The sequence below is a fragment of the Eptatretus burgeri genome, chromosome 11 (assembly GCF_056783735.1).
Source record: "Eptatretus burgeri isolate ZD-2024b chromosome 11, Ebu_testis_v1, whole genome shotgun sequence".
NCBI classification, from domain to species: Eukaryota; Metazoa; Chordata; class Myxini; order Myxiniformes; family Myxinidae; genus Eptatretus; species Eptatretus burgeri.
The window spans coordinates 85,619,267-85,643,690 of record NC_140971.1 but is presented as its reverse complement, the minus strand read 5'-3'; the positions used below and the strand labels follow the sequence as shown (position 1 = coordinate 85,643,690).

General features: G+C 41.2%; 1 protein-coding gene across 1 annotated transcript in view; it reads left to right on the top strand.

Moving 5' to 3' along the window:
* LOC147017525 (uncharacterized) overlaps positions 1–23,163 on the top strand; it is a 107,715-nt gene extending 84,552 nt beyond the window's left edge. Inside the window, exons 5-7 of the mRNA XM_085847241.1 lie at positions 286–10,099; positions 12,242–12,474; positions 20,753–23,163. Coding sequence (XP_085703367.1) covers positions 286–10,099; positions 12,242–12,474; positions 20,753–20,908 — 10,203 coding nt within the window. The 3' untranslated portion in view covers positions 20,909–23,163. The remainder of the gene's footprint in view (positions 1–285; positions 10,100–12,241; positions 12,475–20,752) is intronic.
* Positions 23,164–24,424: the final 1,261 nt, after the last annotated feature.

The window sequence follows — 24,424 nt, the reverse complement described above, 5'->3', positions numbered from 1 at the left end:
CAAGTAAACTCATTGATTTGACCTTTATGAAATTTATGGAGAGAAAAAAAAAAACATTCAAATTTGTCAATCTTTGTTGAAAGATTGAAGTAACTGGATTGAAGTAACTGTGAGGTAACTGGAAAAATATTAATTAACCAAGATGTTTTTTCCGGTTTCTCATGATGGTTTGTAAATTTTATTTCCTCACAATAGCTACCTTTTTCATTGTCTCCATGAGTTGCACAGCTGCATGTACTTTTTGAGACTTTCACCGAAAAATCCTTATCATCCTCGATTCCGTAGCCCTGCAAGAGCGGCAGTTGCCTCACCTTGGTGTGCCCAGACGAGGGAGGTTGGACCAGCTCAGGTCTTCTGCCTCCATTTGTTTCCATGAATCCTGAGCCTGTAAGCCACTCCATGGAAGCTGCGTGTGAATTTGGAGACTACTTAGCTGAGTCAGCCTCCGTACCGTCACCATTTGACCTCCTTGAGCCACCCTCATCAGGAGGCTTTCTTAAAATTTCAAGACCATGCTGCTACATCTTTCCTGCAGGACGTGGGGATGCTGCCATCTTTGCCGTACCTGGTTTTTCCCTTTTAGTCGATGGTGGTTCTGAACGCTGTGCATGTTTTTGGAAATTGGCTCGCCACCTTGACCGACTGGATGCTATTCTAGTTTCTCATGTTGGTGCCGACAACTTGCCAGGTATTAACGGACTACTCAAGCGAAAAGTAGCAGAGGCAAAAGCATCTGAACGCAGTGCACAAGATGATGAAGAAAATAGCAGTGGTGGAAGCAGTAGTGGTGGAGGAGAGCGTGCCAGTCGAGAAGATTGGCTTCGACATTTTATCTCGCCCGATCTTGGTGTCGTGTTCTACAACATCCCGGAACGTCTTCGTGATTCTGGACCTGGACCTGTGCGAGCAAAACGTAGCTTTACCGAGGGACGGTTAACACTTCAGCTTCTTGATGACCTGAACATCATACCGAGGCCACTTACCAGGCTTCCCTCTGCAACATCTCCTGAATCACTAACTTTGTTTCAAAAATTAGGTGTGGGACGCCTTGACCTATACACACTAAGTCCTGTTAAAGACAGTAAGGAAATGCAATTCCTTATGAACCGATGGGCAGGAAACAGTAAGGCCAAAACTGGTGTGGTGCTTCCAGGAGGAAAAGAGGGAGATATATCTGTGCCTTACCTCACTTCTGTGGCTGTCCTCCTTGTGTGGATACCAGCTAATGCGGAGGAGAAAACTGTACGGGTTTTGTTCCCTGGAAATGCTCCACAAGGTCGGATCCTTGAAGGACTTGACAAGCTCAAACATTTGGAATTTCTTCGACGACCAACGGACAAGGACATTTCCAAGCAATCCAAGGTGGACAACAGAGAAAATCTTAGCAAAACCCCACCAGAAGCTAATGTGAAAAAGACCTCTCCTGATATTCGAGAAATCGCATTGAATGTTGAAGGCCTTGGTGAAGCGGCACCCGACATGATCTCAAACGGGGACATAACACCAGCAACGGTTAAAAGTGAAATTGGTTCACCTGTGCAGAATCAAAGAGATGCAGACATGAAACTTCTCAAAAAGAAAATGGAAGCATCCCTTTTGGACTCTTCACCAAAAACAGAAACAAGCTTAGTGGAAGAAAAGCACAAACCACAGCTTATAAATAAAGGATTGAGAGAAAAGGCCGAATCGCGGATATCTAAATCAAAGGAGAGACAAAGGAAAGAAGGATCCAAGGAAACCGAAAAAGAAATAAAACCAATAGGGAAAAAAGATATCAGGAGGGATTTTAAGAAGGTTTCAAAGAAACGGGAAATAGCTGACATGAAGAAAAACGACGTGAAAGCAACTGCTCTGCAAAAGATGGAAAAGGCCAAGGCAAACAGGAAAGAGGCAGATAATAAACATTTGAAGAAGGTGCGTGCTCCATCTCCTAAGCCAAAAGCCAAAGGTCGTCCAGAAAGAAAAAGGGACAGCAAAGCCAGCAAAAAAACTGAAGAAGCTGGAAAACCATCAAAAGGCTTGCCGTCGTTGGTTATGGAGCCTCCTCAAATGACACCGCCTGAAGATTTGACGTGTGATTTTAAGGAACTGAAGGATGAGAAAATGGAAGACGTGGAAATGGCACAGGAAGCTATTGAGGTGGATGAATTGGTACCTGAGGAAAAGGAAGTGGCTGTTATTGCACCTGAACATGAGTACTTGAACAAGGATGCTCAAGTAGGGCAGCCCATTGACGCTGAAGATCTTGAGGCAATAGGGAAGGATATATTAAAGTCAAAAGACCGAGCAGAATCCAATGAAGCAAACAAGGATTTCTCATATGTGGAACTATCAACTGATGAGGTCCATGAGGAGAAACACTTTCCGAGAGTAGAAGTAAAAAGTGAGCAGCTTAAGACAGAACATGTGCTTACAGGTGGGAATGAAGCGATGGATAATATTGTGTACACTGACAACAACGCAAATATGGAATTTGTGGAGGCCACAAAGAGCGATGAAGTTCAAGATGATAAAAAGCCAGAATTTCTTTTCAAAGATGAAGTAAAACAGGTAGGTGCAACTGAAGTGTCTGAAATTCCATCAGACAAAATAGAGGAAGAGGAAATTAAGGAGAAGCATGAGAAAGAGGAAAAAGAGGGACACAAAGCTGAAGTCGACGTAATCCTTAAACAAAGAGCTGTCAAAGCACCTCTTGTGAGTTCTGAAGAAGATATCTGTGAAGAAATAATGATGGGGCTAGGCGCTGCAATGGCTTCTCCTGGAATCTCAAGCGATCCCACCCCTCTATCAGAAATTCAGACATCAAGGGATGTCCTGAGCGATGAAAGCAATTTGCCAGAAGATCCAGGAACACCAGATGCGGAAGTGACTCTTCATGCGGAAGAAAGTCCTACTCCACCTCTTGAGGTCTCAACTGGAATCTATTCAGGAGTTACCTTATCAGAACCTCTGCAAAGCAGTCACCACCCCTTGTCTCCACCAATTGTGTCCTCCATGTTGAGTGTTCAAGAGGAAGACTCAGTTAAGCCTCATGTTGGTAGTGATCTCATAACCAATGCTGCAGGAGTAGGTGATATATTTGATGGTGAGAAAGAACATGAAGTAGCAGCCATAGATCACACTGAAGGAGAAGAATCTTATGATGCAAAAGAATTTGCTAGCAGGTACATATGCTCGGATGAAAAACTATTGAACATTTCTTCAATCCCAACTGGTGAAGAGACAGCCGTTGAAGAGGCAACGCATGATGTAAAGATTTCCCCATCAAAGAAAACTCTAGAATTATTCTCCAAAGTAAAAAAAGATGAGACAGACAAAGTCCTAACTTCTGATGAAGCTCACGGTGAAGAGACACAGTCAAAAGACGAAGAGGCTTCGCCATTGAATTTGAAAGGCATCGTGGAGAAAGAAATTTCTCTTCCTGATGAAAATTCTTCGCTGGCCAAGAAAGTCACATTTGATAAAAACATTGCACGACCTCCATCTGCCCTAGAGGAACATAGCACTCGTGGTTTCACAAGAGACGAAGTAAAGACCACCCTCTCAGAGCTTACATTTTCTGACAAATCTATCACACCTCTTGAAGATCGTACAATGGGTTTGGAAAGCTATCCTTCTGAAGAGTCATTTTCAGAGCCTTCAAACCTTGAGGAAGGAAGTCACATCAAGAAGGAAAGAGAGGTGATGCTACAAGATCAAGACCATTCACCTGAAAAGCCCATCGTTTCTTCCATTGAAATGTCAGAGAAGAGTCCTGGATATATCTTGTTTTCACCACCAATAATTGCAACTGAAGATTCTGTCGTGCCTAAAGTACAACAACCTGGAGAAATAACAATTCCACCAGTGGCCAGGACGGAGTCTTCCTACGAGTCACCACTCAGTGAGACATCTGTCAGCCTCAGCATGACATCCGAATCGCTCATGGATACGGACAAAAAGATGAGTCCAAGCAGCGATGTGAACCTTCAAAGTGCCGCTGGTATTGCAATTCAGCAACCCAGATCTCCTGATGCTTCAGACGAAGCATCTATCCCTACTTCTCCAGATAAGATTGTGAAAGAAATTCCTGCAAGCAGCGACAGACTAATAACAGAACCAAGTGCAACGGATGAGCTTTATGCATCACTTTCTTTAGCAGCAACAACAGATGTGGGTATTTGCTCTCTCAATAAGAGAGCGAATGGGGAGGAAGACGTTGGGTTTGCTTCACAACCAAAAGACACCTCGGTTGGCAAAATAATGGATTCCCATGACATGCTTCTAGCAAAATCACAGACTTGTGAGGCCATTCCTTCAGAAACCCCTTTTGCAGAACAAAAACAGGAAGCCATGCATGAAAGCTCAGAGTCACTCGATGGCTCTCCAGCAAAAAGACCTGCACATTTACTTGTTGTAGAATCTCCTACGAAAGATGAATCTGACATGGGTACAAAGCTTGTTTCAATTGAGCTCTCTCCAACATTGGGGACTCCATCTTCATTGCCTAGTCCTTGCTCGGATCATATTGAAATGGATAGCAGTATCACTGCAGCACAAGAAAAATTGAGTTCATCATCAACGTTAATTAAAAATCAATTGGACATGCCCATTTGTGGAAGCATTGCAATTCAAGACAAAGCAGCTTTGGAAACCGTGGCATCTATTGAGAAGGGATACACAACTTCTCCTGAACAAAGGGCAATTGAGTCACAATCAATGCCAGCAGTTTCTGAAACGCTTCTTAATGAAGAAGCTATTTCCAGCAAAACTGAATCGGATTCTGTTGTAGTCCCATCAAATGGTAAAGGGATTTCAAAAGATGAAATTAAAAGCCCATCTGTGTCTTCTTCAGCATCCGAAAGCCTACTTCTTAAGAAGTCGGAAGATAAAAGCCTTGATATTCATCCAGAACCCAACCAATTGTTCACTCTGGAACCCAAAAGTGTGCAAGAAAACTCCAAGGGAATTGATTCGACTTCAGGTGTTTCTTCTGATATGAGAACGTCGGCATCCTCACCGATGTCTGAAGCACTCTCTCCAACATATCTCGAGGAAACAGCAACACATGAAAAAGATGACAAAGTTATGAACCTTGATGCTGATATAAAAAATACAATGTTATCAATGGCATCAATAGCAGCACCAGTTTCCCCGATCGGCACAGCTCACGATGAAGAGATAATGCCGTGTGAAAAAATGGATACAGTTAGCAAAGTTCATGTAAACGGCCAACCGACAGTGAATACTGAAGACATTACAAAGTGTTCCAAATCAGACAATAATGTTACAAAACCACTAACATTTCACTCAAGTCCGGTTGAAATGACACCTACAGGTAACACAATGTTGGAAACATTTGTGACAACTACAGAAGAAAGCGTTGTAAAACAATCTGAAATTGTTATACCTCCTAAACCAACAGACATACCACTTGGCATGTCAGAAGATCAATCAGCCTCCGAAATATCCCGTGGAACAAGCTCATCAACAATTTCACCATTGTCAGAAGCCTTGTCAATTGACAGGTCCGAAAAGGATATTGTTCATGATAGCCAAACACCGAGTCAACTCAATATCTCATGTGCTTCTGCTTTGGAGCCCAGAGAAAAATACATTTCTCCCCAAAAAGAAGTTCATGAGGACTTAAAGTCTGAGCAGTTGACTCCTGAAATGTCATCACTCACGAGTCCATCAGCAGTCTCACCATTATCTGATGCGATGTGTGAACCAGCTTGGCAAGAAAGAATTTCAGAGACTAATTCACCTGTAAAAGAGCCAATGAATTTCCCAAAAGGTCCAGCTTTAAAATCACCAGCAAGCCCAAGTGATAAAAGTTCATTTGAGAACATACCAAGTGATTCAATGGTCAAAGATTCTGGAGTAAAATTAGCAAGCAGCCAAGCAGCTGAAAACCTCGCTTTTAAGGCATCATTAAGTACAAGCACAGAAAACGTATCCGTAGAATTACCGCAAGTTCCAAACATTGAGCATTCTGCTCCAAAAGAAAGTTTCAGTCCGCTTCCACAAAATACAACAGAAGTGACCATTTTGGGTGGTCCGCCTGACGTAAGTCTCGATTTGAAGTCACCAGTAAGTAGAGTTGCAGAAGGTTCAACTGAAGTGAAAGAAAAGGCTTCAGATGTACAAATATCAGATTTTCTACTTGACAGTCCAATATTAAAATCACCAGCTCGACCACTTGAAGAAGATTCTTCCACTACCACATCACCTGTACATTTGGGTTTAGAAAGCCCATGCAAGATGCTACCAGTTTGTCAGTTTACAGAAAGTGTCTGCAAACAGGCACCAGATAGTCTACGTTTTGAAAGTCCAATAGTGAAAATTCCAGTGGACGTATTGGAAACGTCTCCAACTACGAGGTCACCAGTTCGTCCGACTGCTAAAAGTACAAGTTTGAATTCACCATTGAGCCAATCAGAATTGACTCCTGAAATTGAAGCATTTGGTGCAATGGAATTTTCACCGGAAAAGACAGCAGTAAAGGTATCTCCAGAAAGTCAAGCCTCAAAACCACCGGAGGGTTCAGGTTTTGATAGTATGGTCTCAGAATTCTCTCCAATAGGAACTTCAGTGGTACCAATGCCAACTTTGATGCAGAGTAAAGATGAACCAATCATGGAAAAAAAATTGATATCAGTTGAGTCATTGAAAGCACAGACCTCAGAAAAGTTGGATGATATTCACAGCACGTCAAAACTCAAGGATTCTGATATTTTTGAATCGAAAATGTTTCCATCTGAAAGAACCCCAGAAAGCCCACCTTCAACAAGTCCAACAGCAAAATGTCCTGCACCAGAGGCTGAATATGTGAAACAAGATTTAATGAAGACAGATAAGATGGTGTCACCAAATGCAGAACAGAAGGAACAATCAAAGTCATTGGCAAAATCTCCGATTGAAGATGTTGAATGTGGTGCTGAGATTAAAAGCGAAAAACTTTTTGGGACAGCATTGGATGAGGCCAAAATGCCTTTAAAGGACAATGTGCTGCAACCTGAAAAAGAAGAGTATCAGAAAGTGACATCTATTTCCCCAATTTCAGCAACTGCTGCAGTTTCGGCAAAGAAAATTTGTTTGGAAACAGAAGGCTTACTATTTGATGCAAAAGTTTCAGAAGAAGAAGAAATTTTGAAAAGTTTCCAAAGCAATTTTGAAACTTCAGACAGCAAAGTCCAGATGACAGAAAAGGATGCAAAACTTGAAGGAAAGGAACACCAAGCGGTTTCAGAAATTCGTGACAAAATGCCTTTAAAAGACAATGTGCTGCAACCTGAAAAAGAAGAGTATCAGAAAGTGACATCTATTTCCCCAATTTCAGCAACTGCTGCAGTTTCGGCAAAGAAAATTTGTTTGGAAACAGGAGGCTTACTATTTGATGCAAAAGTTTCAGAAGAAGAAGAAATTTTGAAAAGTTTCCAAAGCAATTTTGAAACTTCAGACAGCAAAGTCCAGATGACAGAAAAGGATGCAAAACTTGAAGGAAAGGAACACCAAGAGGTTTCAGAAATTCGTGACAAAACGCCTTCACCAGTGGAACATAAAATTCAAAGCAATTATGAAGAACCAATTACAATGAATACATTGGAGGAATCATTTCAAAAAGATTCTCAAACAACATGTATGCAAAGTGAGCAGGTATGTTCTCCTGGCAGTGATAAAGTAAGACCAGTCTCGATATCACTGAATGAATATTCTACAACAAAAGAAAGTTTCGAAAAACCTTTATCACCTATAACCTCCAGCACCTTTTCACATCAAACTCAATCAAAATCTACTTTATCACCAGCTAAACAAAGCCCAATGAAAACAATGGCAGGAAGTTCACCTGAATATCCATCATCTTCTGATGATTCCTTCTCATCGAGTTTAATAGCAGAGAAGAAAAGCTGCATTGATACGGCACGTGGAACTGAATTAGGGCCGGTCGATTCTTCTGCAGCGTTACACAAAGAAGCAGATTTATTAGGTGTAGATAAGGTCTCTCTTGATGGCAGTGAGAACCTACAGCCTGTCTTTGGATTGAAAGGACTTGGCACAGAAAGTTCTTATTCTCAAGACTCATTGGTAGAATCATTTAGCCCTGTAGATTCAATGGATTCAACAAAGTCTGCAACTTCCCCATCAGCAGAACATTTAGTATTGCAGTCTGCACCACTTGTTAAGGAGGTAGTAGAAGGTTCCTTCAAGAATCTTGAGAGCACATCACACTCACCTGATTCTTTAGACTCTGCAGCTGATGCTCAGTATGAGGTCAGAGGTAGCCCAGGCCTATCTCCTGAGAGTGGTAAAGAAGCAACCACACTCAATGTAACAATGGAAGAAAGCTCTGTGGTCACATCTAAACAGCTGAAGATTTCTATGCCAGACGTACAATTGCAAGATACAAACATTTCCTTATCAAAGTCATCAGAAACTGTCACCCCTGAACAAAAGACACAGTCTGATCATCCGACTACAACTGAAGAGCAGTTACCGGAAGGTGAAACAAGGCATACAGATCTATCAAGATCACCACTTTCAGACTCACCTTTGGGACATTCATCTTTTGATAGTGCCAGAAAAGACCAGTCAAAGCCATTATCTGAAACAACAGATATATTTTCAACACAAAAACAATCTGAAAGTCTTGCAGAGGAAAATCTAGATCGAGATATTTCAGATCAAGGGCATCCTCTGAAAGATTCTTTTGTTACAGAAATGTTCTACCTCCAACCAAGCAAATTGAAAGCAATGTCAGGAAAGGAAGTAAATGTTGCATCATCTGATGTAATATCTCCAGAAACGATGGAAAAAGAATCACTATCTCAATTAGTCATCTCAAGCAACACTTCTGTAGGACTTGCAACAACCTTCAACTTGCCGCTTCAGCCAATTGACAGTGGTATTCCCATTGAGTCACTTACACCAGCCAAAGGTACCTTACCAAGCGGCATGACATTTTTGGATTCTCCAGATGTAGAGGAGCTGAGTTTCCAAGCAGGAATGAAGGAAGATGGAAGACTGCATGAAATTAGCATTTTGAAGAAACAAGGACCTATAAAAGCACTTTTGGCTTCTCCCGATGAAGAAGATGTCAGCTGGCCTACAGCAAGAGAGGACGATTCTATTAAGGTTACACAAGATGAAAAGAAAGCAGTTGGAATATTCTCTGTGATTGTAGCATCTGATCATGGCAGTACTCATGATTGTAGCCATTCTCTAACTGGTTCATCTGCTATGAAAAACACAGAATCAGGCTCTGGAATGGAAGAAACATCAAGTGAACTTGGTAAAAAGTTAACAGGTGATGAACACATGATATTTTCAAACGTAGCAGATGAAGCGAAAGCATATATACCAAATGGTGGAGGCAGAAATGTTGAAAAACTTCCACAGGAAGATAAAAGTGCAACTCAATCAGAAGAAAGGCAAACACCTCAAAGAGTTTCAGAATCACATTCAGAAAGAACATTTGCAATGGAGCATCATCGCTCCCCTTCCCAAGCTGAATTTCACTTTGCTGAAATGAAAATCCCTGGAGCCACGATCGTGGCAATGACTGATGAGAACAAACTAAGCTGGCAATCAAATTCCCCTCCGAAAGTGGAAGAAGGTCAAAAAACTCCGCTACATTGGGAGAGCCCATTAAGTTCTGGCAGTGAGGAGGAAGATTCGGATATACCGCTCGAAACGGAGGAGTGCACTACTGCTGAAGCTGCTCTGGACACGGATGAGGAGCAGGATATGCTTCCCAAGGATAGTAGTGCAACTGGTACCTTGGCAACTGCATTAGGAGAATGTACAGATGCCAAGGAGCATATCATTATTGACGCAAAACCATCCCTACCAGACCCTGATGTGTCTATGGTGGATCCGGAGGTTGCTTTAACTCGGACTGGCAGAACTTCAGCCAGAGAAAAGATGACCAAAAGGAAGACTAGTGTGAAAAAGTCAAGCGCATCTGGTAAAAAGGGGAAGTCAGCAGGCCTTTCTGAAAAGACAGGCTCGAGGACATTGGTGCAAAAGACCTCAAAATCCTCACCGCAAGAAAAAGAAGCAAAAAATGCAGCCAATATTACCGTTTCAGGAAAAATGAGCACAACCCATACAAAATCAGGTATTTCATATTTTTTCTCAAAAATATTTTTTTTAATTGTAGTTACACAGTGTGTTTTGCTTTGAACAACATCCTATTCGTCTCGTAAAAATTGCCTACGCGATACATTGAAAAAAAAATCTTAATTCCTCACTTAACTTCCTTCAGAATGTCGAACTACTATTTCAAATGGAATGCTCATCTTTGTGGAATATAGTGGATGTCTGTGTCAGTCCGACAAGATAAACAATGAGTTATATCAACTAAACGTTAATACGAGTACGTTTATCACTGGGGAAAGTGACATGCAGCCGACATTCCAGCGTTAGCACTTACACACACACACACACACACACACACACACACACACACACACACACACACACGCACACACGCACACACTTTGAGATCTGGGAAGGCTCCATTCCATCCTCTAAAACCCACATGTGAAGATAACAGCCAACAAAGTGAAAAAATATTTTTCGAAATTTTCACAAATTAATTAAAAATGAAAATTTGAAATGTCTTGCGTCAATAAGTATTCAACACCTTGAGTCAATACTTTGTAGAAGTGCCTTTGGCAGCAAATACAACTTCGAGTCTTCTTGTGTATGTCTGTATAAGCTTTATACATCTGGATTTGGAGATTTTCTCCCATTGTTACTTTCAGACTTTCTCAAGCTCTGTCAAGTTGGATGGGGAGCGTCACTCAACAGCAATCTTCAAGTCTTTGCACAGATTCTCAATAGGATTAAAATCTGCACTTTGGCTGGGCCACTCAAGGACTTTCACGCTCTTGTTCTGAATCCATTCCAATGCTGCTTTGGCTGTATGATTGGGGTCATTGCCCTGTTGGAACTTAAATCTTTGCTGCCATCTAAGGCATTTTGCACTCTGAAGCAGGTTCCCCTCAAAGATTTGCTTGTATTTGGCTCCATTCATTGTTCCCTCTATCCTTACAAGTTTCCCAGTCCTTGCCATTGAAAAACATCCCCATAGCATGATGCTGCCACCACCATGCTTCACGGTAAGGATGGTATTCGATGGGTGATGAGCTGTGTTCGGTTTCCGCCAGATGTAGAGCTTTGGATTCAGGCCAAAGAGTTCAGTTTTTGTCTCATCAGACCACAGAATCTTTTGCCTCATGCTCTCAGCATCTTTCACATGGCTTTTCGTAAACTCCAGTGTGCTGTCATGTGCTTTTTTGTCAGGAGTAGCTTCCGTCTGGCCATTCTTCCCTAAAGCTGAGATTTGTGAAGTGCTGCAGAGACCGTTGTCTTTCCAGCAGGTTCTCCATCTCAGTCTAGGAACTCTGTAGTACTGTCAGTGGTCATTGGGTTCTTGGTCACCTCCTTCACTGAGGTCCTTCTTGCCCAGTTGCTCAGTTTGATGAGATGGCCAGTACGAGGAAGAGTCTGGGTGGTTCCATATCCTTTCTATTTTGTAATGATGGAGCTCACTGTGCTCTTGGGAACTTTCAACACTCTAGAAATTGTTTTATACCCCTCCCCAGATCTATGTCTCCTCTCAATTCTATCTCAGAGTTCTCTGGACAGTTCCTTGGACTTCATGGTAGGGTTTCTGCTATGACACGCACGGTCAACTGTGGGACCTTTTAGGAGAGGTGTGTTTCTTTCTAAATCTTGTCCTATCATTTTAATTGGCCACAGGTGGACTCCAATCATGTTGTGGAGACATCTCAAGGATGATCAAAGGAAATTGGATGCACCTGAGCTCAATCTGGAGTGTCATAGCAAAGGGGTTGAATACTTATTGACGCATAGCAAGACATTTCAGATTTTCACTTTATAATTAGTTTGTAAAAATTTCTAAAAACACATTTTGACTTTGTCATTTTGGGGGTATTTTGTGTAGATCGGTAACAAAAGAAATTTAAATTAATCCATTTTTAATTTGGGCTGTAACAACAACAACAAAATGTGACAAAAGTCGAGGGGTGGGAATACTTTCTGAGGGCACTGTAGTCAGCTCGAAATGTCAGCTGCTTGTTTCGCATGGTGATAAACTTACAGTTATCAACCTTTCATTGTAAAAATGTATTGTATTTTTTCCAATGGTTTATTTCAGTTGAGAAAGTACATTCACCTTTTATTAGATATCATTATATTTAAAAAAAAAATAAACAATTGCTCTCTTCCCAAGCTATGCACAGCAAGTCCAATTCAAATCCATCTTCCCCGGGATCAGCCTTTTATGTGGACTTGGCCTACGTGCCGAATCATGGCAGTGCGAAGACTGCTGACGTGGAGTTCTTCCGTAAAGTTCGAGCCTCTCACTATGTTCTCAGTGGTGATGACCCTTCGGCTGATGAGCCCAGCCGAGCACTCCTTAATGCCCTCCTTGATGGCAAGGCACAATGGGGTCATCCTATGCAGGTAATGTAAATTACTCAGTTGGTTTTCATTCAAACATGATAACTGCTCCAAGGTTAATGTACTCGTACTTATTCTGGCATGAAGGGATATGGTTTACCACTTACTCTGGGGACACAGTAGCAACTAAACAAGACTGCTCGGTCATTTTCTACCATTTACGAATCGCAATTGGTACATTTCTCTGTCAAGAAAGTCAATTTTTTAATTTATCAGTTTTTGCACAAAAGAAAAATAATTTGTGCTGTATATTGTCCACAATCTAATGCAAGCATATATGACAGATAGCTTAAATATCATTTATTTTTGACATTAGTACCCTCACACATTTAAAGCATCAAAAACGTGGTGAGTCTCTTGAGTGAAAATGTATAGGTTTCAAAAGATTAGAAAGGATTACAGTACAACAACTCGGTAGCATAGTGGTTCGAGCATCCACTCTGAGTTTGTGAGGTTAGTGGTTTGAACCCCAGTCAAGTCATACCAAAGACTTTAAATATGGTACATGCTAGTTCCTTGCACTTAAAGGATAGAATACAGAAATACCCCATAGGTTGGTATCTATGGGGAGGAGATATCTTCCTCATTTTCCTCACTGATTGCAGAGAGAAAAGCCATGTCATCTTCACTATAATTCACCGTCTGTCTGTTCCCAGGTACCGCAAAAACGGCTGAACCGATCGCAACCATTTTTTGGGTGTGTAATCCTGGGACCTCTTGGAGTAAAATAGGCATAAATATAATAACATGACCCCCTTGACGGCTCCTGTAGGGAGCGGGTGCTTCTAGTAAAGATAATGTCACTGGTACAAAGAGTGCTCTCGGAAGTGATGTCACTTCCCCCAAGCTCAGCAACTCTTTTTGTGTGAAAGTTAATTGTGATGTTGTTTCATGTATCTGTCCACATGTGTGTATGATTTGTGTCGTAGTTCCTCCTCAAGCCTTTAGGACCTGTATAAACTATAACAGCACTCGTAGAGCACATAGTCTCGCCTCGCACACTCATTCTGAAAAAAAAAATACTATCGTTAACTGAACATGCAACTATAATGGCCCATATATCAGTATTATTCATGCACCCTATAATGTCACATACATTACCATTATCTATAGCTTTATTGATTATTACGAGATTTAACGACCATTTTTGTGCACATTAAGGCTAAATTGCGTCGATGAAGATGAATATGAAAAACATTTCTAACTATATTCCCCCAAGGCTAGTCGATCAAATGTATAACGTTTCTCATCAATCTGTTAAGCGGTTCTGGAGAAGTATTTTTTATTTTTCAAAATTCTTTTCATTTTCAATCCAATATGGCTGCCAGACCATGTGACCAATATCATACATTTAATTCTTCATTCGCATCATGTCGTAGATCAGATATATGAAGTTTCAGATTTTTTGAATAAGGATTTAGATTCAATCAATTATGGATGGAACATCCCTTCACCGATGATGTCATCGTTATCACTGAATACACCCCATGGTGAGTTGGTGACATATGCCAAGTTTAAATTTTTTTCGTTGAGCAGTTTCAGAGATGTCCAATGTTTTTTGTTTTTTTTCATCCATATGGCTGCCTTACCGTTTTATACATGATGTCAGAGTTATCAATAAAATATTTTCCACAGGGAGTTTCTCCTATGTTTAAAGTTTCGCATTGTTTGGACAAGCTTTTGCAGAGGAAAAAAAATAGTTCAGTGAAAATATATAGATGTGGACACACACACACAGACAGACACAGAGACAGACAGGGGCATTACAATCGTCTTGTAACCCCTTCGGGGGAAGACAAACAACAACTAGAATAGCACTCAGTAGGGTGCATACCTCCACCGCGCTGACCAGTTTACAGTTTGTGTCCCATCGATAGGTCAGATTTGCATCCGGATCTTCACCAAAATCTAATCAGCTTGTTCTTGTCACCTAACCAACTCATCCACCAAGTTTTATCATGATCCATGCACAACTGTTTGAGATATCGTGCTATATATCGTTTTTGGCCTCATCTCTCAATGGTGAAGAATAACGAAAGAAATTACAAAAATTCTCGTATCTGGATCTGGGTTTTCACCAAAATCTAATCAATTTGCCCTTTCCACCAAATTTCGTCCGAATTTGTCCATAACTTTTTGAGATATCCTACTTACAAACAAACTTCATTTGATTTAAATATTTTGATATAGGAGGCTGGTTAGTCTCACCCCGAAGGGGTTTGCAAGTATTGTAACGCCCCGGTTTGTCTGTCCATCTGTTTATCCACATTTATTTATTTTTAACTTCAATTTTTTTTTCTCTGCAACCGCATGTCCGATCAATGTGAAACTTTCAACATAGGAGAAACTCCCCATGGAGAATATTTTATCGATATTTTATCTATTATCAATAAAGAGAGAAAAAAAACTGAAAGCTCAACGAAAAAAATTGAAACTTGGCATATGTCATCAACTCCCCATGGGGGTATGTTGTGTGATAATGATGATGTCATCGGTGAAGCGGTATTCCAGCCAAAATTATTGGTTGAATCAAAATCCTTATGTGAAAAAATCTGAATCTTCAGATGCCTGATCTCTGACCCGATGTGAATGAAGAATTAAATGTATGTCGTCATCGGTCACAAATTCTGGTGGCCATATTGGATTGAAAATAAAAATGTGAAAAATTTTCTTCTCCAGAACTGCTTTACAAATTGATGCAAAACTTCATACATATGATTGATTACCCATGGGGAATATCGTTTGAAATTTTTTTATATTCATCTTCATTGATGTAATTTAGCCTTAATGTGCACAAGTGGTCATTAAGTATCCTGATAATCAATCAATAATAATCAATATAGTTACGTATTATGGCAATGCATGTGACATAATAGTATGCATGCATGATACGGGTATATGGGTCATAATAGTAATGTGTTTAGTTAACGATGGTATTTTTGTCCAGAATGAGCACGCGAAGTGAGACTATGTGCTCTACAAGTGCAGTTCTAATTCATATTTGTTCTGGATCTTGCCTATAAAAGGCAAAGTAATAGATGTATATTAATAACTTTTGGGAGAATTTGTCCTTATAGTGTTTGTAACCAGTCGCAACAAACCACATTTTCTGCATCAAAGCACGTTCTGCAAATCAAGATGGCGGGAAATGAGATAAAGAGACAGTAACAATGAAAAATTATGAAATTTTGGGTTGTTGAAAAAAAAAATCATGCCTGTTGAAATTTGCAGACAATATGGGACTTTTAAAATGACGTGTGAATGCTAACAAGGCCTTTCTGTATGCGCTGTGTGTGCATTTTCAGCAAATGACTTCCACTAGACAGGACACTTTTAACCTGCCATTGCTCAGGTGAATCTGTGTCAAATTCTATTCAACACCATTTTCAGTATTTGAATGAAAGAGTGGCGATTTCAATAAGATTAACTATAATTGTTGTGTTCCCGGTTGGAAATCGGACACACAAATATACGATAAATATCCGTGGACGAAAGGTATCGATTTCTTTAAACTATTAGGTTAATCCTAATTATAACTCCCCCCCCCCCCACTCTCCCCAACATGATGAATCGTAAACGTTTTACATGAGTAATCATTCTAAAAATTTGTTTTATACTTAACCGGTGCATTCACGAGCCTCAGATATGACCTTCCCATTGCTATTAAGAAGCACCCAAACCAGATACTGTTTTGCTCAAGGAACATCTGGCTCTCACATGACGTCTGCCTGGTACATCTGACTCCCACCTAAATATATGTGCTACAAGCTTTGTGTATTTTCATGTCGGGAAGATGTCCTTTCTCAAAAAGAGAGAGTTGGTAACCATTACTTTGTGAGTAATGCCACACAGCATCGTTTTTCCAATTGCACATATCCATTGACTAAATCAGCAAGCTTGGTATTGTCGCGGAGCTGGCGGTCCAGGTTCATCCCTCGACCGAAATTGTGGTGACGGGCGGTTAACACCACCAACCTGGATGGTCGAGCGGTTTTTCCTTAATAGGAGGCGGGCACGTTGATCCTCGGAGATTACAACGCACACGGGAGGGGAAGGGCGCAATGGCGGAGGGATGGAGACATGGGGAAGCACAGCACAGGGGGGGGGGGTTATACTTGAACCCCATGACAAATGCATGGACATATCAGCTTAAAATATCTGCAGAATTTAATGGAAATAGGCAAATATTTACAAAGAACAATAATCAGAATATAATAAAACATGAAGTAAATAAATCCGAAAGTCTAAATTGAGGTGTCTCTACACACAGACTTAAATACGGGCAAGGGGAACCGAAATAAAAGAAAATCCCTCCTTTATTCTAGCACTAAGCTTGGTCCAGAGATGGTCTTTATGGAACGTGCAATCGAGGCGCTTCTATTTGCACGTGTAGACGAGCGCAAAATGGCAAAAATCCGCTCACTCGCAGCGGGAACGTTCGTCAGGCAATTTGTGAGCGGTATTCAACACCAAGGCTCAGAGACCTTCGTCGATCTGCAACAGAGACATGCAGCTTCTTTGTCGATCATCCTCAATGACACCGTGGCTTTGCAGAATCGCGCCATACCCTCCAGTGACACAAAGTCCTCAAGGCCCGTCCCACACGACCAGCCAAGAGTCGATGGCCAGTGTCTTGCTCGGTAAGTGAGCGAAATCGCCTCAGCAGAAATGCAAGAATCGTGCTGTCTTCTTCATGCATCGAAGGAAAGCCAGCCATAAAGCCCTTTTCTTACAGGCCATCTCCTAGTTACATTCTCTCTCGACCGCGTGCATCCCACACTCCGCGCCAGCCTCTCTGCGCTCTCGCCCCTGTGTGCCCTTTCTTTCTCTTCTGTCCGCCCTCGACCTCAATCACACAGATCTCTCTGAAGATCCACCACCTTTCCTGTGCGCTCCTTCTCTTTCCCACTCTATATCCTCTCCAGGGCGTGGCCTGCTTTCCCCAAATCCGGGAAGGCGGGGCTTTCTGTCTGTTGTCGTTTCAGGGACACGTTTCCCAGCTTTACTGCCTGGCTTGCAATATAAAAAATATAGGGAGAATCACAGAGGACAATCACGTACTGGGGGACTTATTTTTACTCCCTCGGCTAATTAACACCGCACCACCCCTCGTGTGGTGACACGCAACACTTAAGCTCACAATCTCCCTACTTAATTACATTGAGATGTCTCATACACATCCACGGACCAAACAACTCTAGTCAATCCTAACTTTCCTATGAAATTCCTCCAGCTACCCCCACAACTGTAACAGTATGTTTACAGCAGGCACTCCCACAAGATAAAGAGTCCATTCACTGGCAGCAATGGTCAAAGGTTTTGGTAGCATGCAACTGTCCACAGTTATCCAGAGCTTGCACAGGTCCACATCATCAGTTGTCTGCACTATGGGCACCTGCAGGGATTTACCTCTGTCAGTGAACTGGAAAAGTTTTCCAACTCTTTTGTTGTGCACAGGTGCACCCCTTTCTCTCAGGCATTGTTTGAAGTCTGTTTGAGTTCTTCTTAAAGCTTGGTGAGCCGCAGTAGCTAACAAAATCGATGATAAATCAGGGCGTTGAAGAAAGATCTTGAGGACAAATTCACATTGGCCTACATATCAATCCTTGCACGCATGATATATTATTCCCTGCTCGTCATTGTTTCTGAGGGGTTCTGTGCATGTGCGCTGATGAATTGGGGACCGATCAAGTCGTTTTGAAGCTTCCATATTGCCTACGCAGTAGAATGCTTGCCTGTCAAGGTTATTTCCAAGGGTAGTTATAAAAGAAAGTCGGTGCCAATTTTGAATCACCCTTTTAACAGAGATGGGTTATACAGTGACCTGCAAAAGTATTCACCCTCAACTAATAATGCCACATTTAGATGAATTATGAATTATGTGGAAGCAATCTTTCCAAATGAACTTTTTTATTCATAACTGAGGAGATCAAACTTAACACTGTTATAGTAGAAGGAGGGTATATATCACGAATACCTGCAAAAAACATGTACAAATCAAAATTCACTGGTTGTAAAAGTATTCAGACCCGAAGCTCAATACTTGGTGGAAGCACCTTTTACAGCAATAACTGTATGAGTCTTTTGGGGTAGGTCTCTAGCATCTTTGCACAGTGATATGGTAAAATATTTGCCCATTCTTCACATGAAAATTGCTCCAGTTCTGACAAGTTTGATGGGGACCGTCGATGGACCGCAATCTTCAAATCTCGCTATTAATGCTCAATTAGGTTCAAATCAGGACTTTGACTGGTCCACTAAAGAACATTTATGTTTTTTTTTATTTTTCAGCCACTCCAGTGTAGCTTTTGCTTTGTGCTTCCGATCATTGTCCTGTTGAAATGTGAATCTCTTACCCAGTTTGATTCGTGGTTGACTCAAGCAGGTTTTCATCAAGGATTCTCCTGTACTATGCATCGTACATTGTCCATTCCATCTTGACAAGCTTTCCAGTCCCTGCTGATGAAAAGCAGCCCCATAACATGATGCTGCCACCACCATTCTTCACAGTAGGGATGGCGTTGGCTGCGTGATGTGCAGAGTTAGGTTTGTGCCAGACGTAACACTTTGAATATAGACCAAAAAGCTCAATTTTTGTCTCGTCTGACCACGAAACTTTTCTCCCCGTTTGCAGTTTCAATATCATTTTTCACAAACTCCATACGAGCTTTTAGATGCGGCTTTTTCAGTAATGGCTTCATTCTTGCCACCTGAAGTAGAGACCAGCTTTGTGAAGGGAACGGGATATTGTTGATTGACGAACACTGACCCCCATGTCAGACAAATGGCCTTGTAGATCTTTCAAAGTCATTGTTGGATTTGCAGTGAAATCTCAAACCAATTTCCTGCTTGTCCGACTGCTGAGTTTGGATGGGCAACCTGATCTAGGTAGAGTCCGGATGGTATAATACATCTTCCACTTCTTAATGATGGATTCCACTGTACTCAAAGGGATAATGAGTGACTTTGAAATCATCTGAGAACCCTCTCCCGAACGGTGCTTCTCTACCACTTTATGTCTGACTGTTTTGGAAAGCTCCTTGGTCTTCATGTTTGCCTTGTTGATTGACCAAGTGAGTTTCACCTTAAAACTCCTTAGATAAATGGGAGAGCTAAATTTTTTAACTGAAACCACTGATTACATTCAGGTGAAACGTATTGCACTTATTTTGTGACCTTTCAAACAAATCATTTGCTCCTGAAGTGATTTAGGGTTAATTCGACAAAGGGTTTGAATAATGATGCAACTAAGAATCACCTGGTTTTTTTTTTTTTGTCCTGTTAATCCAACTTATTCACATTTTATCTGCATATTTTAGCTTTATTAATTTGGAGTAGTGTATGAAGGCTCTACATATTAAGCTTGTTTTGAAAGCATCATGAAACAAGCTGAGGTGGCATCAAATTGTGAAAACTTTGGAGGAGGGTGAATACTTTTCCAGGCCACTGTAAGTGTACGAAAACAAGAATACCCCAATAATGTGTCTCAGACTTAGAGAAGAAAGACAATCTGTACAATTACTTAATCTTCTACACTGCATGCCTGTTCTGTTGAAAAACTACATCCAATGGCTGACTAAACTAAAACCAACCATATTGTCTGTTGTCATGGGGCTGGAATGTTAGCCTTGGCAATAGAGGTATACACACACACACACACACCCACACACACACACACACACACCTCAGTTTATAGCTGGGTTTGAACGTCGGCCCAGCTATGGTGTCCTTTGTGAAGAGTGAGCTATCAATGGCACTGTTGCCAAATTCTAAATTCATCCCTAATCTATGTGTTACATCCGTGCCTTCACGCAATTTTGCTACCCCACAGTCCTTTGCGGCATAAGAAAGAAGAAGACCATTTATGACACTATCAGTTTGATAAAATAGTTTTGAAAGGGAGAAAGATAGAGAAAACTTTCAATTTAATGATGACCTGATTTGGTGGCTACCCAGAACAACAGAGTTTCAACCTTAAAATTCCAGAACCACTCCAAACAGCATGTCCACAACATATTGTTTTGGTGGAAATGACTCCGAGAGGGTTAAAGATGTTTAATATAGCATTGATATTTCCTTGATGAATGTTTTAGCATAAGCGTAAAAGTAATTACCTCTGCCACCGAAGATGGACGGAGGTTATTTTTTCACCTCCTTTTTTTTTGTCTGTCTGTTCTTCAAGAGGATTTTAAAGAAAGTAGATGGGAGGGCTTGCAATACAGACCATTGAGAGACAGAGACAGATGGTCCTTCTCACATGCTTTTGGCATTCTCATTTCAGGTCACAGTGATTCCGACCCATGACACAGCGGTGGTGCGCGATTGGTACCGTGACACGCACGAACTTCAGCGGGAACTCGACGTGCTCGTCCTTGCGAGCAATAGCACCGTAGTGATGCAGAATGAAGCTTTCCCAGCGTGCAAGATTGAGTTTTGAAAATCTTCCCCATCCATCATTTGACATTCTAGTTTCTCCCCTCTCCCACCTTACCTATCGTATAGTTAGCAATAGAGATGTTTTAATGTATTGACATGAGGTGTGGAAGAAGGGGATTGAGAATTTGAGGGAAATTGTTGAAGGCATTGTTTGCAAAGTGGGGGTTCCAACTGGTATTGTAGGAACTCCGAAGATGACGCCAAAACGTATGACAATAACACTGTAGTTTTGTTTCTTATTGAAATTGTGTCATTCTAACCAATCATTCTCCTATGGCTTCACGGTTGTCCTTGAGACGCGATGCCCTCTGAAGCTCGAGTGCACCTGACAGCAATAAGTGCTGAAGATGAAATAAGAATCTGCTGAAGCAGCTTTGCTAAGGAGCCATTCAGGCAGGCACTCTTACCAAAAGTGCAAAGCATTATCACTAATGGAATCAGCAGTGACGGGAAAGGACATATTTTTTCCCCCCCAATACCCTGCACACGTCAAGCCAAAGGAATTGTGTGGAAGCGAAGATTCACTTCTTGTGTCTGTAGAAAGTGCAAGCCCCAATTCCAGCACTCCTGATTTTTCTTTCACATTTGAAAATAAGCCATTTTGTCGGTCTGGTTTAACGTGCAGTGGCTAAATTTCTGTTTTGTTCGTGGTCAAAATTTATTTCTCCCACACTGTCCACGGATCTTCTACAGTCACGAAGGTAAAAAAAAATTCTCCAAAACCTCCAGGTTAAAGTTCCGACAAAATACAAATGCTGAAGGACGTTTTCTACTGGAAGGCCAACTTAAAATTCCAAATAGGGATTGGCATTTCTCACTTGAGCGATGCAACATCATATGTAATATTGATTAACTTTGGTTCACCTTGCTGACTCTGATGCACGAACTCACCAAGATGCCTCTGTCTAGCTTTTCTGGAAGAGCATATCTACGCAAAGCAGTTAACCCATGTAAATAAGCAGCATCGTTGCATGGTGGCTTCGCATTTACCATTGGATTTGTAATCACAAAATAAACAAGGAATGCAATTGTAAAGATATAGGGCCCAACACAAAGTTATGCAGTGTTTTGTTGGTACTTGGTAAAGGTTGAAGGTTTCCCCATACGGAAATGTGTTGCGATTTCATGGGAAATAGCAACACATGGATGAACTCTCGCGGGTACAACATGTACAGACCTGTTCGGAAGTTCATTTGTGACCTTTTCGATCTCCGATGGTTTGGTTTGCAGGGTGGCCTACAATTTTCGGGCAACAGGGTAGAGAGGAGGGTAACACACATCTAACCAAAAGTGCTGCTATTTTTTAAGTTTTGTTTGCACTTTACAATTTTTAAAGTTTTTTATTTTATTTTTTTTCCTTTCATGATTTTTATTTGTCATGACAATGCCTTGAAGTTTCTGCATTTAACCCTTTCTTCCTATCAATGTGATATCTCTCTGCAAACAGAGGGATTTTTTATGTTTACTTGAGGTTGGCTGATTGGACTTGCACCTCGGATTGAGGATGGCGAAGGCCTTCCCTCAAAGAGAGGCTGCCATCTTTGACATAAAGACAAAACATGTGACTTTGCTCAACATCACGAACCAATACCTGATTTTACAGGTGAACCAGTTTACCCCGAACACTTGATTACAATATACAAATTGGTATCCAGCTGTCTTGTCCTCCAATTCAGACAATGAATATAGTGTGATGTTACCATTTATGGACAACAGCAAACCTTTCTTCTTATTTCCCCACTTGAGACTGGATACACAGAACAATACTGTGGATAATATCACTTGTGCTTACGATTTCATCTCTCTTTGCAGCTTCGCTTGAGGGTTGAAAAACGGAACACAATTGCTGATGCATACCACTGTTAACAAAGCACGGGCCTTGGCTGTGTTATATCTCGCGGCACTTAAACTGGACAAAACAACTCTTATATAGTCGTAGATCTCTGGTTGTTCCAAAGAACCCGCATGCGTTACTGTTCAATATTGCAGCAAACCTACCATACTCACAGATATCGGGTACGTACCACCATGGCCTAGCACGGTTGTGTCGCCCGTATCCTCCAAATGCTCCGGTTTTGTGCAGCAGTGTTTCCAGCCAAGAGAAAATACACATCTGGCTTCAGCGTTTATTTTTCTGTGCTTCGAGGTTTGTTCCTGTTTCTCTGAGCCCATGCGTTGAGTCGTGGTGCTCAATCAAGCACTGTGGCATGAAACAAAGTGTGACCTAGATTACAATAAATGATTGTGTGCAAACAAGTCTTGTCCTGTGAGTTTTTGGGAAATGTTATAACTTCCAAGAACATGGTACTATTAAAATACACATTGATAATGTGTGCGAGTGTTTGTGTGTGTGTGTGTGTGTGTGTGTGTGTGTGTGTGAGTGTGTGAGTAGGCCGTTCACATAATAAACATGTGACAATTTGTTTACAGTACAGAAACTCTAAGATAACAAGCAATAGCAATCCCTGATGTGTTGAAGAACCTCCAAGAGGACAGAAGACTTGCTACCTCCAGTCGAGGCAGGAAATTGGATTTTGTTCAGGGTTCTGGCGATAATTCACCCACTCTTCGCAAAAGGGCACTGTGGGATCATCTTTAATGTCCACCAATCAATGCTATGCAGATGAGATACTTCGTTTATCATCCATCAGAGGAACGACACAGACATTGATGCAACCCCTGCCAGTGAAACAGCACGATAAGTGTTTATAGCTTGGTTGACATTTGACCCCAGGTTAAATAGCTTTGAGGCGAGCCAATGTGAAGGTCCAAATATCCCTGAATTAATATGCTCTCTTCTGCTTCATTGTTGCCTGTTTGTCTGCGTCAGTTTTACTTTGGCATGCCTTTCGTTCTGTCCTTAAATTACAATTAGTCTGTGCTCCTTGTCCCCACTTTCCCTTTATGCTCACATTATCAGCATGTTGGCTTTTTATGCTCTTCCATCTACCCATTCCAGATGCCTTGATCCTTGCATGAATAATAAGATGACATCGTTCCAGTGACATGTTGATTGCATCATCATCATCATCTCCACTGTAAGATGAGTCAAAGCATGACCTGGACAACAGACACACACATATATATATATATATATATATATATATATATATATATATATATATATATATATATATATATATATTATATATATATATATATATATATATATATATAGTTATTGATGATTCTACATTGATGAAACTGGAAGAAATTTTAAACAACGACTGGATGAACATGACAGCAATTAGGTTTGGAAAGGTGACCCGGTCAGACATAGCACGTCATTGCCTGCAATCTGGCCATAAATTTCACTTTGATGGGACCCAAGTCCGAGACACTACATCTAACAAACGACACAGGTTGATTTTGGAAGCATGGTGTGTGAAGAGCCGAGAGGGTGGTCTAACTGGAGAGACGGTGGACATAACCACACAATTCACACCTCTGATGCAAATGGCAAACACTGGATGGTGCAAACGGCTGGATAAGGTGAGCAACAAACACCCAATCCCAA